This window comes from Apodemus sylvaticus, chromosome 5 (assembly GCF_947179515.1).
Source record: "Apodemus sylvaticus chromosome 5, mApoSyl1.1, whole genome shotgun sequence".
NCBI lineage: Eukaryota > Metazoa > Chordata > Mammalia > Rodentia > Muridae > Apodemus > Apodemus sylvaticus.
The window spans coordinates 48,444,831-48,465,761 of record NC_067476.1 but is presented as its reverse complement, the minus strand read 5'-3'; the positions used below and the strand labels follow the sequence as shown (position 1 = coordinate 48,465,761).

At 43.8% G+C, this 20,931-nt stretch overlaps 1 protein-coding gene across 1 annotated transcript in view; it reads left to right on the top strand.

The window, feature by feature from the left end:
* Stk39 (serine/threonine kinase 39) overlaps nt 1–20,376 on the top strand; it is a 256,276-nt gene extending 235,900 nt beyond the window's left edge. The window contains exons 17-18 of the mRNA XM_052182622.1: nt 9,569–9,633; nt 18,833–20,376. Of these exons, the coding sequence (XP_052038582.1) occupies nt 9,569–9,633; nt 18,833–18,907 (140 nt within the window). The 3' untranslated portion in view covers nt 18,908–20,376. The remainder of the gene's footprint in view (nt 1–9,568; nt 9,634–18,832) is intronic.
* Nucleotides 20,377–20,931: the final 555 nt, after the last annotated feature.

Below are 20,931 nucleotides of genomic sequence, written 5' to 3'. Positions count from 1 at the left end.
GGTCGCCTTTGTGTTTCCAGCAAGGCCTCCAGATAGAGGTGTGATTTAGTCACGTGATGGAAAGGGATCCTTCATTCAGTTCAACTATCTCTCACACTTTGTTAGATAAAAATTCAAAGCAGGACATACAAAGTAAACCAAATAAACCACTGTAGCCACCCCAGGTTATATTCCTGTAGCAATTCAAAGCAGTTTGTTTTAAACGTTGATAGCATAAGACAGAGGTTAAGTTGAAAAATGGTGGCTTCCCTGTGAGGTTATCGATTGCTGTATCCCATTCCTTTCTTCTTTTCCTTCTCCTTTTTCTTTTTGTTATTATTAGTTATTTTATTTATCTATATTCCAAATGTTGCCCTCTTTCTGGTCCCGTCCATGAGTTCTTCATCCCATCCCCCCTGTCCTTTGCCTCTCAGACAGTCCTCCCCCATCCTACCTGCCCACTTCTTCCTCACCCCACTAGCATCCCCCTTCCCTGGGGCATCAAGTTTTTACAGGATTAGGTGCATCTTTTTCCACGGGGGCCACGGACCAGCCTATGTATACTCTTTGGTTGGTAGCTTAGCCTATGGGAGCTCCGAGGGGACTGGGTCCGTTGATACTGTTGTTCTTCCTACGGGGTTGTAATCCCGATCAGCTCCTTCAGACTTTCCCATAACCCTTCCTTAGGGGTCTTGGACCTCAGTCCAATGGTTGGCTATAAGTATCTGGAAATCCCCAACAGTGCTAAGATGGAACCTAAGGAAACCACCTCCAGTATTAAGCATGGCCCCCATTTGAGGCATGAGTCCACCCATCCATCTTCAAAATTCTTGACCTAGAACTGTTCATGTCTAAAGGAAATGCAGGGACAAAAATGGGGCAGAGACTGTTTATTTTTGTGGCAAGACTCTCACTGAAAGAAGTCATGACTTATTTATATTTTGGTATGCATTCTATATCTCGTGTGGACAGACTTGTAGCAAAGGCTTGGCAACTGGCTATGAGGTTCACTAGTCTAAGAAATGAGGAAGTCTCTTATTGAATATTAGATTAGAATTAAATTTCAGATTATTTATTTATATCATAGCATAAGTTAGAGGTCTTTATTAACTCTTTAATTCATGGGATTTGTTTATAATTACTTAAAAAAGTAGATTTAGAGGCTAGAAAGATGACTTAGAAGTTAAGAGCCCTGGCTGTTCTTGCAGAGAACCTGAGTTCAGTTGGCCATCCTCACATGGTGCCTCACAACTGTCCAGAACTCCAGTTCCAGGGCATCTGATGCCCTCTTTCAACTTATATTGGCATTAAGTGTGGACGTGGCACACAGACGAACAAACATGGAGGCAAAGCCACTCAGACACATAAATGAATTTTTTTAAGTGAGCTCAGTGTTCCTCACTAGTTTACAGTGTCTGTTAAGTAGACTTCAAAGGTTTGGAGTCGGTAGCAAATGAAGAAGCCAGTCACCCATGAGGCAGAGATTAAGTGGACATCCTCCTAGAAGTGGAGACACACACTGAGCAAAGGCTGACCTCTGCCGGGAGGCTGACCACAGGTGTAAGATGTCTTCTGTCATGGCCACGTGCTGCGCACAGAGGCCCCCGGATTTCCCCGGGCTGTGCCTGGGCAGCAGATGGCATGGCTGCAGTCTGCTGCACCACCTGGAAGTGAGGTAGCGTTCCTCATAGCTGTGTATTTGCTGTCTCATTAATTTTAACTTATCCAAAGCTTTTCCTGGTCCAGAAGTCAGAAGACTGAAGCTCAAGCTGTGTGTGGAAAATCCTCTCTGTAAAACACACGAGGGTAAAATGAGAGTGAAGATAAAGGGCCCTGAGGTTTAGCACTGCTCCCCATGTCCCTGTGGCGCACGCGTGGGACGGGTGCCTTTCTTCAGCTCAAAGGATCTGAGTGGTCGTAAAGGCAACGCTTAAGACTGTTTGGTTTTGCTTTTTAATCAACCAACTATATACATCAAAAGGGATAATTTATTATTCAGGCTTATGGATAGACTAGATAGGGCAGCAGTTTCTCTTGTTTAAATGAGTAGCATTTACCAGGAAGTTTTTCCTCTCAGTAACTATGAGAAGATTGCCATTTAGACCTGGTGTGTGTGTGTGTGCACACACATGTGTATGTGTGTGTCATATGCATGTGTTTATTTTATTACTTGTTAGTATACAAAGAAAGTTTTATTATAATATTTTTATATATGTGTCATTATATTTCATTTTAATTCATCTCCCTTTGTGCCTTATGCACACATAGCCCCGTCAGCATTCCCAGAAATATGTTCATGATGTCAAACTCCCATCTCAGAATCCAGTCATCTAGCATAATTAAATAAGCACTTTCTGTTGACATCAGAGAGCTGGGAAAGCTTTTCTTTGTGCCTCTGGAAATCAAATTTGGATAGATCTCTGTGTGGTATCCCTTCTCCCTGTCGTCTCTCTTTAATTCTACTCAAATTCATGAGCTGAGCATTGAAAATCCATAGTGTAAGAGAACTGATGTTACTGCAGCCAGCAGATATTGGGGAGATTTTGAGGGGCAGAGGACTGTCTTTTCTGTACTACTGTAGATACAGTGCCCCTTTCACTAGGAGCCAGAGGAAGGTGTTCTATGTGCCATTCTATGAAGAAACACCACTGGTTTCTTAACCAAGACAATCCAATTCACTTACCTATAGCAAATGCCATTCTAGATAGAGCACTATAGTTCTTCTAATGGGCCATGGCCTTTAAAGTCCCAACCTATGTCCCACTTCTTTTTATTACCTTATTTGTTCACTTTACATTCTGATTGCAGCTCCCCTCTCTTTCTGGGCCCCAACTTACACATCCCTTCCCCTCAACCCCCTTCGCTTCTCCTCTGTGAAGGGAGAGATGCCCTGAGTATCACCCCTCCCCGGTGCATCAAATTACTGCAGGACTAGGTGCATCCTCTTTGACTGAGGCCACGCAAGGCAGCCCAGTTAGGAGCACAGGATCCACAGGCAAGCAACTTACTCAGAGACGCCTCTCCACAGCACTGCTCCAGTGTTCGGGGGACAGAAATGAAGACCAAGATGCACACCTGCTGCATCTGTGCGGGAGAGGGGAGTAGGTCCGCCTTGTTCTTTGGTTCATGGTTCAGTCTCTGGGAAGTGTGCACACAAAGCTTCACCTAAAATTTAGAGGCTTCTGAGACTGAAAGCCCTGGCTAAGATGCGTATAAAATTCTTCATATTCTTGGAAGCAAGGCTGATTTAGTATATGTGTCTCCCAAGAAGATCCCTTTGTTTTTCTAAGCAGTGAGTGGAGTTTGCCATCATCTCTGAGGAATGCTTGTTTGTTTGTTACTCTCTTCATCTTTACTTTGTATAAGAATTTAACTGTAAGTATATTTATTGCTCTATCACCACCATGAGCAAAAGGAGGCTACAACTATATTGATTATACCATTTCATTGTTCTGTAAATGAGCAATAACAACATATATGATTATTGGACACTTTCATCACCACGCTGTCAGCCAGCTTGTAACATTGTACCTTCAACACGTTAAACAAAATTCAGCATCAAAATTCTCATCTTGCAGTTGTATTTTAAAGGACAGATAAGATATAACATATTCGACAGCACAGTTTTGCAGTGTCAAATGAGTTCAGATTTTCACACCCTGTTCAAATTATACTAACTGGAATTTATCTGCGTCTTAGGGAGAATTACAGTTGTATGTCTCCGTTCCTTTAATCTCCCATAAATTTCATCCTTCTGCATATATCACTTTGTGTACTCAAGTACAACTTTTGGTTCTCCAGTAAGCTCGTGCTTGTAGTTCATGTAAAATCCTAGAATCTCTTGGAAGTACCACATTTCCTCACCAGAATTTTAACTGAGTGAAAATACTAAGAAAGGTATTTAATATGGCCATTTCTGATTTTCCTCCAATGTTTCTTTCCTCATTTTGCAGTGTCTCAGAATTCTGTAATGGAGGTTCCTTTAAAGGTCTATTCATGAGCAGAGCCCGAAGTTGTTCCCAGAAAGAAAGTGAGAGGTGTAGGTTCCTATCCAGGGAGGTTTGGTGTTGAGTGTTTCCCAAATGAACATCTGTTGAGGAACTAAGCAATCCGTATGTGGAAGAATCAAGTTGTTCTAACTAGAGAAAAGGCCCTCATCAAAGAGCGCTTTCTAGCAGAGAAGGGTCATCTCGCCTTGAAGTCACGGGGCCTTCTTACTTTCATGACCAGTCACTGCAGGCCCTGACCTGGGCTCAGCTCTGGCCTCAGGGAACTCCCAAAGAGAGACTTAAGTTCAGAGTTATTTGCTAACAGTAGCCCCAGAACATGGGAGAACAGCTACCTCTGTCTTCATTCTCTTTACTGCAGAGGGGTGAGGGGAGACGGAGAAGATTCAGGTGGGCTGTGGAGACCCAGTGGAGACCCTGGCTTTTATTCTGAGCTAGAATCGATCAGACAGATTTCAACAGAGCATTGGCAGGGTCAGAGAACTTGTTACAGGGCTCACCTGACTGACAGGGAGTTCTGGGCTAGCATCTCTGCTCAATGCTATATTTTAGTTCATTAGGGGGAGAAGTCTTATCTCTTGGGGGAAAAAAAACTGAAGGAAAAATGGCCAGTCTTGAAAAACAGTGTGTGATACTGATACTCAGTTGAGATGAGCCAAGAGTTCATTTATTTTCAATTGCTTTGGGAAACAACTGGGATTATGAAGACATACTTGTAGAAATTCTTCTAAAATAAGAACACTTCTTCTATCAGAAGCTCTTAGTCTGGGCTTATTCAGAGTCTTGTATCCCCCCAGAATGTGTGTAAGCTTCCATGTGCACAGCTCTAGGGAGAAAGTCTGCGGTGTGCTTATTACCAAGTGCAGCTGAGAACTAAGATCTCAGAGATCCACATGTTATTTTCATGTGTTCAACACAGAGTGGCCTTCACTCTCGGGCATTGGGAAAATAGCAGTAAACAAGACATTACTTTAAAAAAAAACTCATTCTGGGGTTTTAGCTCATACATGAGGTTATGCACATCCCAAAATAACAATCTGTAAATTCTTAGCATGTGTGGAATTGATAAGTGACATAGAAAGAAAAAAATCCTGGGTAAAGAGATAGAAAATAAGGCTCTTTCTGTGAAGGGTGTGATAGCTTACTGAGGGGTTCTGTGTAGAAACAGAGAGAGAGAGAAGCAGCCCTGGAGGGAGGGGCCTTTTCCTTGGGTAGAGGCAGCTCAGGCTCATAGGTTTCTTTTTTCTTAATTATTTATTTATTTAATAATTATTTTTTATTCGATATATTCTTTATTTACATTTCAAATGAGCTCAGAGAGGTTTCTTAATAGGAACCTGCTCTGAATGCTTGAAGTCAATATGGAGGCTGTTGTGACTAGAACAGGCCCAGAGAGGAGAGAACAGTGGGAGCTCGGGTCAGGGGTAGAGAGCTAGGGGCTTGGTCTCAGGGGCTGTATAGACTCTGCAGGGGCCATGGCTTGTATCCTGATCTAGAAAGCCATAAAAGGACTTTAAACAGAAAAGTGGCACCAACTGGCACATGGTAACTGACGTAGCTGACTACTGGCAGAGGCTGGCTTCGGGGGCCGAGGCTGGAAGTAGAGAGCCCATCAGCTCTCACGCAGATGGTGAACAGAGATGACCACAGCCTCCTGTGGGCTGCAGCAGTGATGCTGGTGAGAACCCACCGTGCACCCTGTGTACAGATAAACTTTTAGAATACAAGAAGTGTCAGTCTAGCAAGGACATTAGATGTGTGCAGGTGATTTCAGCAAGAGCCAGTGGTAAAGACACAGCTAAAGGAGAATGGAGTTAGGGAACCAGTCTTTGAAAGACTCAGCATAAGCAATAGAAAAAGAAGTGCTGGAAACATAACTAGAAGTTAGACCTAAGTAAGTTCTAGACTGTGGAGATGGGAGTATCCTAATAGGCAGCACATTCCCCCCTGTGATCCAGGCACTCACATAAGTAATGCGTGTGAAAAAGATGCTATGGGCAGCGAGAAGACAGCGAAGGCACTGCAGCCGCCCGGAGCACAAAGCACAGGTGTGTGAGCACGGGGAATTCCCAGAAACACTCAAGCACACAGAGGCAGCAAGAACTTTCTCCAGGTCAGAGAGGTCACCAGCGCCAAGCAAGAGGCAGGACTTTAACCCAGATGTTCTAGCTAAAGAATTCCAGTGTGTACACACTGTACTTCTGAGCATCACCCCATGAATCCAGGAAACTGGAGATGTAGGACAGGTACTCAGAAAAGTCTTGGACCTCATGAGGATATGGAATTGTAAGTGGCCATTGTTTTCACATCATCAGATTTAGAGTGACACACATTCGACTCACCTCCTTCTTTCTTCCCGTTCTCCTTGGAGCTGGGGTTATCTGCCTGCCTTTGGCATTTCTTGCTCCTTTTCTTCATCTGCTCAGTGTGAGGTCAGACGTTCAGGGTGTCTCTTGAATAAATCATCAGACTGAAGTCATCACCTTGCCTCGGGTTCCAAAATCTTGCTTGTCTTACCTTAAAGTCCTACTCATGGCCACTGTCGTCCTCAGTGCGCTTTTGCTCCGCTAGGTCAGATTAAATTAGCTCACCGTCACAGGAGCATCGGCATTGCATGGGATGGTTATGAAATAACCGGCGTCCTGGGGGAGAAGTGCACCTTTGGACTAATTGCTCAGAATGTAATCACAGGCTATAAATAATCCTTAAGTCATCGTTACCTTCCTAACTATGAAAATTCAGAGAATCAAACTGTCTGGGGGAAGGCCTGGCTTCACTTCCCTAAAAGGTGTGTACTTGGCCATCCAGATACTGACTGATTGCCTTGACAAACTTTTTTCCTTCTCTGTTTAGACCCACGAAAGTAATAGCATGGCTTCCGTGGGGGCTATTAACAATGTTAGTACAGTTCCATAAATCAAGGTGCTTGCTATAGCTTATGGCACGTTATTAAAAAGAAATGTACATATAAACTTAACCCTGAAGGACCTCCAAGCCTGCAGTGTGAAACAAGGGAAAACAGCAAAGGAGACTTCAGAGGTACAGTCCCGTGGGCCTCAGCGTGGCCCTGTTTATCTAGAGAGAAGCTCTCAGGACTGAATTCAGGGGTCCGGGAGGAACTGGGAGGCAGGCTCAAAGAAGAGACTAGTGTGCGTGTGGCAAAGCCCGAGACCTTCCTGTTAGCTGAGGAAGTCTAAGCTTAGTGAAGTTGGGCTTCAGAAGCCAGTGCTTCCAAACGAGGGATGGTGTCTCTTAGCACATCGGGCTCTGTTCTCTGGAGTCACAGGCAGCCCTACCCAGCAGTCCCTTCTCCGCTCACGTTCCAGGTAAGGAGCGGGTTTTTTTTATTTTTGAAACCCAGGTGCACAGTCAGGAGAAGGGGGAAAACAGTGACAGCCATCTTTTTAATGAGTATTGCTGCTGGAAGAGAGATTAGCATCACCCTGAATTTTCTGTGATGTCAGTTAAATGAAGGTGTTTTATAGCACTTTACAACAAATTAGAATCAACTAAATTGAAAATAAGCCTAGCAGCTGGGTTAAGTAATCAGGTAAGTGGGCAGCGTTGCTATTTTTGCTCTGAGCCGAAGACAGAATTTGAATTTCTAATGTCCCAGAGGTACAGGACTCACACTTGGGGAGCCTGGGTCCTCGGGTGATTGTTTAAAGTGCTAGCAGCCGTGCCTGCTTTTGAGTCCATGAAGAAGCTGCTAGGCACTCCGTAGAAGTTGGCCTTCTGCATGGGTTTGTACACCAGAGAGCTGTGAATCAGTGCAGGACAGAGCAGTGCTTTTGGCTGAACATTAGAGCGCAACCCAGAAACAGATGACCCAGAACAAGGCAGTAAATCACCCACATCCGCCAAGGGAGCCTAATGAAAGGACCAAAATTCATGCGAAGACTTTACAGCCACTGTGAAATCAGCCCAAATCAGCGGGACTATTAGAATGTTTTTATGTCTTAGCGCAGGCACCGGCTTCCCTTGCTGCAATTTGCGTATAGTCAGAGTGTCCTGACACAGTAAACAGTGGCTCTCTTTGGTAGACAGTGTTTCATAGCTGCAAATCTCACTCTGTGAGCCAGCGTTTCCTACACAAATCACTGATGATTTTAGTATCTAGAATCTATTCGGGAATTTTAGGAAGGCCAGCCTCATGGGTGTCGGTGGCCTGGGCTATGCTCAGTAGGTGTGTACTTGTCAATTGCCTGTGCTAACACAGGAAGGAAAGAAAGGAGGTGAGGAGAGGGCGTGGGTAAAAATGAAACCTTTCCGATTGTCCAGAATGGAACTAGTGAGACAGCAATAAATGCAAATAAAACCATATGATTTGTGATTTTTAAGGAGAAGAAGGCCATATCAAGTTTGTAACTTTTATTTTGCCTTCCTCTGTGGCTGACAAATCAAATGAAGTAGAAAATCCTTATATCTAGGTTGATTCCTATCAATCATAAAAAAACAAAACAAAACAAAAAAGCCCCAAACCCCAACTTTTTCATAGATTTCCTTCTGCTTTCTACTTGAAACTCATAGTATGCAAAAATATTATGCAGTCTTCTCAAAGTTCAGAATCTCAAAAATTCAGGAAAAAATGATATCCAGCTGCTGAACCAGCAGTTAGTTTTTCTCATGACATAAAAATGACAGAGAGCCCGTTTGTTTCCGTTTTTGTTCTGGTCGTAAGCTCTTTGCAGTGACTCCACCTTGACTCTCAGTAGTTCCATCTTGAGGTCTAGATGTGAACAGGTAGCTAGTGTTCAGTGTTCATCCTCTTTGCTTTTTGATAATCCTACTCTTCAGTAGTACTTCAAGATAGGTAGGTGGGCAACTGGGAAAACTCGGCCGTCTGTACTGCTGCTTCATGCAGACACCAGAACTCCAGAGAGATCAGGGCCGACCTCTGATGGATCAGCTGACACTGAGCCTAGATCCTCAGAGCTGAGCTGTGCGCTGTCTCTGTGCATGGCCCTGACTCACTGACTCAGCTGCTGTTTGAGGTGGCACATCACCATAGAGACCGATAAGTGTGCTCTGAGAGCATGCCACCCTGTCTGAGCTGTGAGGGTCGTCTGCTGTATCACATTGCGTTGGCAGAAGTGGGCGGGGGCAGAGAACTGAGTGGATTTACAGGCCAAGAGTTCCAGCTTGCTGACTGTGCTGACCGGACCGGTCATTTCACAGAGAAGTCTATAACAGCCCCTCTCCTCTTGTGCACTGCCCTCTCCTGGCTAATAATTTTCATAGTAATGAGTTTTAGAAAAACCAACCAGTTGAGACTGGAGCTGTGGTCGTTTCTTCCTTCCATTAGAAAGTAATTTCAAATTTTATTATAGGAAATGCAGGGTTGATGTACAGTGATTAATCCAGATGCACATAGATCGGAGGTGACAGAAATGATGTAAATGGTTTTAGAGAGTATCTGTATGAAAGTAATTTGGTCATTTATATGGACTTTGTAATGTCTGTGAAAGGAATGATTTTGCAGTTTATTGCATCATTAGTCAAATTTTCCGAATCATTGATGTGAAAATCCAGAGTTATTGGAAATAACTTGGACACTGTGTCTCTGTGTTTGTATTTTACAGTGGCTGCTAATTTACAGAAGATTGTAGATGACCCCAAAGCTTTAAAAACGTTGACATTTAAGTTGGTAAGTGGGAAGGTGGAAGTGGACGTCACGTTTCTGTCGGGCCGGCACCAGGAGGGAGGAGGCATTGCACCTTTGCACACTTAGCACGTTGTTGTTGCTGGACTGGGGGAGAATCACATTTTGTACTCAGTCCTTGCCTCTGCCACACTGGGAGCATTGCTTCTGATCATGAAAGTCTTCCTTTGTGAATGTAGGCCAATCTTCCCTCATCAGAACTTGGTCTGTGAATGGCCCTTTGAGACCCTCAAAGCCCTGGGTACCATTTTTTCCCTCCAGAACGCCTTTCCATTGCACCTTGACCTCACAGATAAAATTAAACTTAATTCAAAGCAGCACTGAATGTTACTGAAGCTTTCCTCAGTGGAAGCCTGGTGGTTGCAGCTTTTTTAAAATAGAGGCTGATAGTTGTGAGAATGGTTCAGGTAATTGGAGACGACGGCAGAACAGTTCACCAAAGGCTGGCAAGCAAAGACACAGCATTTCACCCCTCTGATACAATGCCGCCACACTGTTGTAGACGATAGCTGTCCTAACAGGTTTTTTTTTCACTAGCGCATTTTAAATCTAAGTGTGTGAGACAGAACAGCGAGCATCATGAAGAGACAGTGAAGCGGGAGTTCAAGTCCAGATCATCCGCACTGATGGCTTTCCAAACAAGTCTCACAAGCAGGGTATTAAGAATAAATCACTTGTTTTCTTTTCTTTTTTAAATATTTATTTTATGTATATGAGTACAATGTATCTATCTTCAGACACACCACATCGGATCCTATTACAGATGGTTGTGAGCCACCATGTGGTTTCTGGGAATTAAACTCAGGACCTCTGGAAGAGCAGCCAGTGCTCTTAACCACTGAGCCATCTCTCCAGCCCCAAATCACTTGTTTTGGAACATGAATTAATCTTACCAAGGACCAGTCAGAAGCCACAAGCAGTTTAAGATCCAGAGTACCAACACATGACTGTGCACGTGGTACTGATGAGCTGCCTCCTTGGTTGTTCGTAGAAAATCAAACAGAAATTGCCCATGATCCAGCTGCATCCGCTGTGTGGATACCAACAGCAAACGCAAGCCTGGCCTTCGTGAATGTGCTGTGTATTGCTTCTCCTCTCATTTCGGAGACCTAGGCTGTGTGATCGCATGTAAACCATAAGAACTTTCACAGGCTCTGCTTGGTAGCAGTAGAACATTTTCCTCAGTATAGAGCACTGCAAGACACAGAACTCTTGTGGGGTTGTCTACTATCGCACCCCAACTGTGTTTGAAATTCACCTGAAATTTTGTGAACATGTTTTCTTCATATGAGAGTATGTGGTGAGAAACTGGTACCCCCTTGTCAGCCTTTCAGACCCTTAAAAAAACCTTTACTGGGGCTAGGCACTCACTGAAGAATGTTTTCCTTATTTCGGATGTGTGCACAGAGACAGTTGTTTGGAACGTTCATGCTAATTCGTTCCTACCATGTGTGGACTTACATCAGTGGCACTGGCCCCTCTCTCAGCAGAGCCCCTCCTGCATGCTCAGGACCTCAACGAGACACTGCTCTGCTTCCGAGGCCCGTCCTCCTCTGTGCACAACTGCGGCTCTCCAGAGTAACCTCTCTGTGGTCCCAAAGTGTGCTGGAAAGAGTGGCTCTCTACTGTCTCTTCTGAAGCCCTCAGCCTGCTCATGATGCAAAAGCCTCCTCTGATCCTGTGCTTTATGCATCTCCTGCTGCACTCCCCCTCTGCTAATGGGACCTTTACATCTCAAAGTCTGAGGCCGAGCTGGTGTCCAGCCTTACTCAGAGATGCTACGGATTCAACTCTGGTCTAGCTCAGAGCCCATGCTTACAGGACCATGTTGACTTTCAGAGGCAGTCCCCAAGCCCGTGCATTCTCTGTGGTTTCTTCTTTTATATGCCTGGGTGTGGTTACTTTGCTTGAGACTGGGTCTCTTCTGTACCCTAACCAGTGAGCTCAGTTAGACAGGTAACACTTCTGTACCCTAACCAGTGAGCTCAGTTAGACAGGTAACAGTGTGGGTGTTCTCAAGAAATGAAAATTGATAGTGTTTCCTCCAAATCGTTAACTAAAACCAGTCTCAAGAGTGGCCTTCTGTTCCGGTCTGCCCAGCCCCTGTTAGAGCCTGAGAGCTTTCTTTGTCATATCAGCAGCTGGGCAGGTTAAGACCCACTCCATACAGCTAATTTGAGCCATGGGCAGCCAGCTAAAACTCGGAGATTCCTATGCATTGACTTTGATTCATCACCTTGGTTGGGTTTTGTTTGTTTGTTTTTGGGGTTTTTTTGGTTGTTTTTTTTTTTTTTAAGAATAAAAGATCAAAGCATTCCAGTGGCATTCCTCACAAGCTGCTGCTGTGGTTCAAGGTCCTTTCATCTCTCAGCTGTTTATCATGAATATAATCATAGGGAGAACTTGAGGGGTCTGGAAATCACCTGGAGAACAGGGAGGTCTTAACTTCTGTGTTTCTTTGCTTTTGATGAACTATTCGTCTCACTCCTGGGATTGGGAGGGGAGGCACGTCTAAAAATTCTAATTCCTAGGCCATTGGCCAGGGTCTCTGCTTTAATGGCTTGTGCAGTCTGGGCTTTTAGCACTTTGAGGACACCCCCTTAGCGATGCTGGCATTTTGCTAGAGCTGGAAGCATTCTTCCTGTAGATCGATCACTTGCCATTTCATCACAACTACCACCAGTCGATTCACCTGTGTCCTTACCTTATGCATCTGATCACTTATGAAACCAGTAGTACAAAGGGCCAAGGTTGATGCGTACGTTTTATCTCAGCTCTCGTTTTATCCCAGTAGAGGCAGGCAGACCTGTGAGTTGAAGGCCAGACAGAGCTATAGTAAGACTTTTATCTCGTGTGTGTGTGTGTGTGTGTGTGTGTGTGTGTGTGTGTGTGTGTAGGCATATATTTACACACAGACACACACACATACACACACACACACACATACCATTTGCTTTTACCATTGCCCAGGAAGATCTTTAGCCTTCTTTGACAAGTATGGTTTCCCAGTTGCCATAATCCTGGCCAGGGATTGGTTTCTTCTCTGCTTTTAACAAAGTGCCTCAGCCAGGGGGCCATTTCAGCTTCAGTATCCCATGGCTCTGAACTTGACACAGCGGCACTGCTTTGGAATTGTTATTTTTTAAATTAGCCACCCTGTGGTTTTTGTAATATAGGTGAATTTTGCTGCTTTCAATGTGGAATTTTAAAAATTGCATTAGTGAGAATGTGGAATAAGATATATTTAATTTGTTTTTGAAAAAAGATACAAATGGGAGCGAATCTTATTCACATCCAGTTGGCACCCATGTGCAGGAGCCTTATAGATTTAGTTGCCAAACTGGAATGGCCTTATGTCCACCACAGACAGAGCTTTCACCGGGGTGTTGATGATTGGTAGCTGAGGGACTTGTGCTGACGCCAGCCTGGAGCTGCCTGACTGGACCACAGCTTTTCCTGGAACGTGGGTAAAGTCAAAACAGACAAAACTACTTGAGAGTTTTGAGGTTTTGCTCTTATTGCTGGGGACACGGGTGAGGTGTAAGGCTCTTGGCCTGATCAGAAGCTCCCTGGGGCCTGCCCCTGCTTCTTGTTCTGTTAGAAGCAAAGGCTGTCCAGATGTGGGACAGAGGCCACAGGGTTGGCTAGAAACCCGGTAAAATGGAAATGCCAGGGCCCCTTTTCAGGCCCAGGCTACTGGGACAGCTGGGGCCCGAGTCACAGGGGTCTACTTAAGTCAGGACTGAAGTTCTGAGCCTGAAGTTTGAAGACCAAGGTTTTGCACGCCAAGGTGCACTGGAGTAAACAAAACAAACAAAAAAGACAAGGCCAGGGGCATGGGCAGGAATTAATGGTGGTGCTGTGTGTAGGGATGTAGATCGTCCATGTTCTAGTCATACTTTATTACTAAGTTAGACTTGATACTGTACAGTTCTCTCAATTCCTTTACTTTATCACCAAGCCCCAGCACTCTGCCTTCTTGGTCCATTCTATTGGTAAGTTCTCCACTGAGATTTTTATTTTGACTTACTGGATCCTGCTTTCCCAGTCAGATTTTACTCTCTTTATTGAATTTCATCTATCTATCTTACACTGATTTCATTGTTTCATTCAGCTGATTGTTTCCTTGTTGAGTGTGTGTGTGTGTGTGTGTGTGTGTGTGTGTGTGTGAGAGAGAGAGAGAGAGAGAGAGAGAGAGAGAGAGAGAGAGAGAGAGAGAGAGAGAGACTATTAGGAAGAAAGCATTGGTGAACATGGATGTGCAAGTATCTCTGTGGGATGTTGACTTCCCGCTTTTGGTATCTACTGAGGAATATTATATCTGGGTCATACAGTAATTCTAGGTGCATATGTTTGAATAACTTGTTCCTCAGTTGGTAGCACTGTGAGATTAAGCGGTGTAGCCTTTTTGGTGGAGGTGTGTCATGGAGTTGAACCTCAAGCATCCCACAATTTCTTGTCTATTTCTCTGCCCCTTGATTGCTGATCAAGATGTGAACTCTCAGCTGTTCTTGTATTATGGATTCTAACCGTCTGAAACTGTAAGCCGAATTTAACACTTTTTCAGTAAGTTGGCTTGCTCATGGTGTTTTGTCACAGCAGTGGAAAGACAAAGACTTCCACACTGATGTCTGTGGTGACTGTACATGTTTTCATTCCGGTGCTTAAGGGTGTTGGTCCCCTGTATCCTTACCCACATTTATTGGTGTTTGTTTTTGCTAATGATGTTCATTCTGACTGTGGTGAGAAAAAACCTCAGAGTTTTAATTAGCATTTTCTTAGTAGCCAAGGATGTTGAGCACCTTTTCAAATATTTATTGACTGTTAGAATTTCTTCTTTTCAAAACTATCTATTTAGTTCATTAAGCATTTATTGATTGGATGATTTGGGGTTTGTTATTTAACTTTCACAGTCGTTTGTATATTCTTGAATGGATGAATTCATAATTAGCAGAATTTGGTTTTCTTCTTATTCTGAATGCTGTCTCTTCGATCTGGAAACTGCATGCTGCATACAAATTAATTTTCTAGTTTGTCTGTTCTTTAAACTTCATTTTGAAGCTGAGGTACACAATGTGTAGGAAGGTCATGGGCCTCTGAGTATCCCTGTGACCCTTCTAGACGTTCTGGATGTCGTAACCTTTCAAGTACTACTAAGACAGAGTTGTGTTGCCTTTTCCACTATGTTGATCTTGGTACAAAGGTCATGGTGGGTAAATCTCACAATGTTGCCATAAATCAAGGCAGGAGCTTCAGTCCATAGTCCTGGTTACACCTCACCCTGTAAACAGTCATGGTAGCTTCATTTAAAACTGCCCCTAACGAGGCAGGGAACACTTCTAGTTTTATTAATTTCAACTTGAGGACATGCCCATTCTCTATTCTATAATAAAATGGGGATCAAGCTTTCACTCGATATGCAGCGGAAGTACCGTGAGGGGCTTCAGGGAAAGTCCCCATGGATAGCGGATTGTCAGCTAAGATTCCTCCCACAGCAAACCATCTTACTAAGAAAACCTGACGAACTGTTGTTATCAGATTCAGCTTTGTAGCAAACAGCACTTTAAAACCTGACAATATGTGTTATCGGTAATAAATTGAAATTTCCAAATGAAAATTGAATTTGGGCTAACTTCTCTCTCTGCTGTTGTATAACAACCCCCCAGTACTGACACGCTCTTCTGAAGAGACCGCATTAATGAATGTGATTTGTTTACACTGTCTAACATTTATATTCTGTAATGAAATAACCTTTAGAAGATCTATAAAACTCGATGGTGCTTAAAAATCATACCAGGTAAAGATCCACTCAAAGGGCAGAGAGGACCGGTGGACTTTAATGGAATGTAGCAAGGAAAGTTCAGTACTCCTGTTTCAGATTCCACGCTGCAGCTAACCTTTCAGAATCACTACTGGTGACGTTCTGGCACTGTAGCAAACGGTATTTGGAAAAGCTTCTAAAAATACGTGTTTGTGTGAGGCTGGCTTTGTCTTTGCGTGCCTCAGAGCAAGAGGGGAAATATAGCAGAGTAAATGCAGATGTATGTAAGTGAGTTCAGCTGTTGTCACTAAGCAAAAACGTTAAAGAAGTTTGCAAAAGTGTAAGTCTCTTCAATCTTCTCTGGGGTTGTTGTTGCGGCTGACAATTCTTTGTTGGAGGTGAAGGAGATGTATTATTTTCCATGAAGATTTTTACTTATGGTAACATGGAGTGAGTTCAGTATTTGATTTAATGATTCAGTAAACAAGGATTTTAAAACTGCGTATTTTAATTTCTAAGATAATATAGTAAATATGTCCTACACAAACACGTTTTTAATGCAAGTTTTTTGTTTTGTTTTGTTTTGTTTTACATTTGTGGGCTCCTACGACCTGAACCAGGGCCTTATGCACACTAAGTATGTGAGGTGCCACTGAGACATAGCCTCAGGCAGTACTTGTTTTCTCAGTTTTAATTTTCAAGACAGTCAGTACAATGAATGTGCCCCAGGTAAACATAATTATTTGGAGTCTTTGATCTTTTTTAACAGTAACTAGTGACCCTGAGCCCTAAAGGTTTGAACACTATTTCACTCTAGAGTGTAGGTCCCTTGACTCTGAGTGATGACATCATGTGTTCATGGTCTCCTGGGTGATTTGTAGATTGAGAAAGAGGGAGAGAAGATGAGTGTGGCATGGATCAGGGACAGCAGGCTGCATGGAAGGTGCCAGAGTCTTAGAGGCAACCAGCAAAGGCTGGTCAAGAAATAAGCACATCCGCTTGCGGGGTATCACGTCACAGTGTGGGCACTCTGAGTGTCTTCCTCTGAGTAACCATGGTAACCAAGGGCACGCCTATTACTACACTGGCGCTCTGGAAGAAGGAGTTCCCAGTTCTGTTTTGCTTCATTGTGGATAGTCCAGTTTAATTCTTACTCATTTCAAGAAAATTTGGTGTTCTTTTTATCCTTTCTCTGAAGTAGCTTTGAAGCTCTTGATGGGATTCAGCACTGGCCAGTGGGAACATTTTGTCACCTGCGGTGGCAGTACCATATCCTCCTCGGCTGCTGTCACTCGCCTGCCTGCGAGTCGGTGCTTTCTGCTGCCAGTCAGTGAAATTAAGGAGAGCCTCACGGGGTGGAAGAGGGAGAGGAAGGCGTCACAGGAGAAAAGACAGCTGCAGAGGGGCAGGAAAGTAGCTGGGTGGGAGTGTTTCAGCACTGGTGTGGCAGACACTGCCAGGAAGTGTCTGCTGGACTTTCTCATTGGAAGTGAGGGGAGCAAAGACTGAAACTTCTTCCCTGAGCTGCTCAACTGTCAAGGAAGCTATAGGTGCCGTCAGTGGACAGGCACAGCGTGGATTCTTTGCTGTAAATGCTGCCTCAAGTTTTCCCGTCTTCAAGGTACCGATTTGACATCAGCATAATTTACTCTAAATGTCATTTTGGAGATAGTTACTAAAATATCTTCAAAATTTTAAAGCACCTTTTAACTGTATTCTTACTTAATGAAAAGTGGTGCGTTTGACACAGGCCGGTTTTATACACTGTTCTTTGAACATTGTACATAGCACAAGCCACACTTGCCAGGTGAAAGGTGGTGTTTGCAAAGGAGTTCGAGGAAACAATTTAGCATGAATTGAGAGTAGAAATTGTCATGTGGCCCTTTGAAACTTAACCATTCGCTACCACCAGCATCCTTAGCATTCCTGCAATCTCCAGTTCTGATCAGGTGAAGAAAAAACTTAAATGAGTGATCTACCCCCAACCATGTGTGTATGAGTGTGTGTGGGGGAGTGTGTGTGTATGTATGACTGTGACTGTGTGTATGAGTGTGTGTGTGTGTCTGAGTGTGTGTTTGTTCCCATGCACATACTTATATGGATAACAGAAATGCATGGGGATGAAAATAGCACATTAGGGCCAATGATACTGTCCCAGAAAGCAGCAGCTTATTTTCAGTATCTTCTGATCCTGAAGTAATAGGAATAATAAAGTTTTGATACACTATGATTTGGTCTAATTTTCGGTTTAAAAAATGTGTTAAAATAATACGAATAAAATTTTGTCAAAGGAAAGAATTCTTTTACAATACTGGGTTAGCCACCTTTTGCTGAAACAAATGTATTTAAGATCATGAGCTTATAAAGAGAAAATGCCTACTCTGGCTCACAGTTCTGAAGGCTCCAGTCCATGACTGGTCAGACCCGTTCAGTGGTCTGGGCCTGTGGTGGGAATCATAGTGGGAATAGGTGGGAATGCATGGGAATGTATGGCAGAACAGAAACACTGTAATCATACAGCCAGGACACCAATGGCAGGAAGAAGTGATCTGGGATTCCACTTCCCCTTTTGAAAGGCGTGTTCCCAAGCACCTAAGTCTTCCTACTTAGGACACAGGGGCAGGTAGAATATGAATTTCGTCTGTAAGCCTAGGTGGGCATGGTACTGTTGGAATGAATAGTAGATCTCACCAGACCTCTGCTGGCTGAAGCCACCTGTGTAAACGGCTTTCGTAGGCATTCTCTGCATCAGTTTTGCTCCCGTTAACTGCAGGGCATTTCTACACCCTCTCTAGCCCATTTTAGCTGTGGAATAAAGACACGGAGAGCTGGTATTTTTATTAATAAACTTAAAACATTAATAGCTGGGCAGACTCTGATCTACTCTAACCCAATTAGGCTTCTACTCCCCAGCTAACTACCCTGTTACCTGCCATCTTGTGCCCTGGTCTGGTCTGGTCTGGTCCATGTGTGTCCTGTGGCTGCTCCCTCATTGCGATCTCATGGTGACTCCTCCTGGTCTCTCTCCCTGTGCTTTCTCCATACCTCCTCCTCCCTGTGGTTCTTTTCTACCCTCTCCCATTTGAGACCCCCTCCATCCCTATCTCTTCTGCCCAGCTAATTGGTTGATCAGCTCTTTTATTAACCAATGGAAAACAAGTTTTACATAACATTGAGACCATGCCAGAGTCACACAAATCAGCATCTGAATGCACAGTGCACAAGGCCATCCTCAGGCACACCAGGACTGCATTTCTAACAGCATTTGGCACCTGGAATCACTCATTCACTGTTGTGGGTCTTGGGGCCTCTCCCTGAAGAGAAGCTGGTGACCTGGAGTGGATCTGCCTCCCCTTCCCCCACCCCCACCCCGTGTACACAGCTCTAAAACCAGTGCACTGATGGTTTTGTCTTCCCTTCCAGGCTTCTGGCTGCGATGGGGCGGAGATTCCTGACGAGGTGAAGCTGATTGGGTTTGCCCAGTTGAGTGTGAGCTGATGTCTGTCCCTTGCTGTCACCCTCATCTTTCGTGCCCCTTCCCTCTTCCAGCCCCCTCTTTGCCTCCCTCTTCTCACACCCCCACTCCCAAATCCCAACAAATAAGAAGATTGTGAAGAGGCTGGCTTCGATGAAGTGGGATAAAAAATAATAATAATAATTTTTAAAAAAATAACAAACTCCGAGCACTCCGAGTTCTGCTTTCTTCTCCAGCAATCCACAGTATGAGCACAGGCGAGTGAGTGCGACAGCTGCGCAGCCGCAGCTGATTCCTTTCCAGAGAGCTGTTTGCTATTCTTAGCAGTCAATTTGGATAGCCCATAAGTGAGGATTCTGAAACACACTCAGGTGGTCCTATCTCTTGGCAACAAAAGGAATCTTCTACCAGAAGCCTTTTCTCCTTTTACTGTTGTATTTCTGTTTAATACTTTAATTGTACATCTGACAATACTGCCTCTTTTATGTTGTACTTAGAAATTAATATACTTATAAAATTAAGATTTATTAGCCAAACTTGAATTCTAGTTTTAAAACTGACTGTGAATTTTATTTTTCATATATTTATGCTTTACACACCTTAGCTATGAGGGAAAAAGTTTTGACTATATGCTTTCTGCAGTTGATCTCTTGTTATTTAAGCAAACGGTTTCAGGTCAATCTTTGGAGTATTTGTAGCTTCTAATTTTTGAAATGACTGAATTAAGAATTTGGATGCTTGCTCTTTTGGTTGGTTTGCCTAAAATCCAGTCCACAATCCAGTCGTCTCTTGGGAGAGGGAGGTGCCTTGCAAACTTTCATATTACGAATGTGCCTGAGGCTGCTTAACTCTGGACTAGTCTCAGATCTCAAACCTGCACTACACGAGGAGGCATACTTTTGCTTCATCTGGACATTTAGAATACTGTAACCGTGCTGCCGTTCTGTTAGACCGCTAACAGCATCCCCTGTCTCCGATTCGGCTCTCCTTAGGCAATAGGATTTGTTGTTTTGAAAGCGATAAACTTGACAACACCAGAATCTGAGTTTTACTTCAAAACTGCAGGATACACAGGGGGTATGAAAAATAACAGAAAGGGTTTTGTGCAATGACAAATGGTAAAAATGCTGTAAACGTTCAAGAATAAACATTTCCAACCCAACAACCTTCTGCTTGAGTATGTATTATGAATCTAGTAAACCTTAGGATTTTCAAATTTGGAGTCAAGACCTTCAAGAAGGTGGGCTCCAGGGATGGTACCATTGCTCTTTCCTAGCTAACCCTAGATACGGCAGCTCTTTAATGTACTTTAAAAAGCAAATATATATTACTAAGGAAAGAAGTTATTTATAATTGCCTTGTCATAATCGTTAAGGTGTTCTAGAACCATTTGCATACAATTTAATGTAATTCCATTCCATTCTGTTGTTTACACAATTACTCAAAGATGACTGCAAAGGTAAACGGAAAAATAAAAGTGTATCGCACAGTGCACTTGTGTCTCCTCCAGTTCATTCCTCCTCCCCGTCACCAGCATCTCCACCGTGCAATTCAGCACTGTCCTAAGATGCCTAGCACAAGCAAGTGGACTAGTGAGAAATGCCCCACAGGAAGGATGCCCTGCCCTTGAAGTCACAGCCATAGAGAAGATGTTTTAACCAATTACGGAAACATTCATACTGCACTTAGACAGGCAGCCCTTGAAAGCAGCGGAGCTTCAAGGGACAAAAGAGAACAATTCCTTCCAACCAGGAAAAGTGAGGACTGTTCAGAGTAGTTAAATGGCGAATCCAGGGCATTTCTCAGAGCTGCTGGCAAAGCTTGGTATGCTGGATCCTGCTTCCTGACACAAAGAACACATTCTTAACAGTTCTCAGAACCCCTTGTGGATAAGAGCGGTCCCAGAAGTTGGAGGTAAGTCCCCACTGCTGAAGACACCACATGCTTTAGACATAGGACACAAACTTTTTGAGCTAGAATTCCTCTCTGGTCCTCCCCTTTGACGATTAACTTGTATAACACCGTAGGTGCTTTGCGAGCTGCTTAA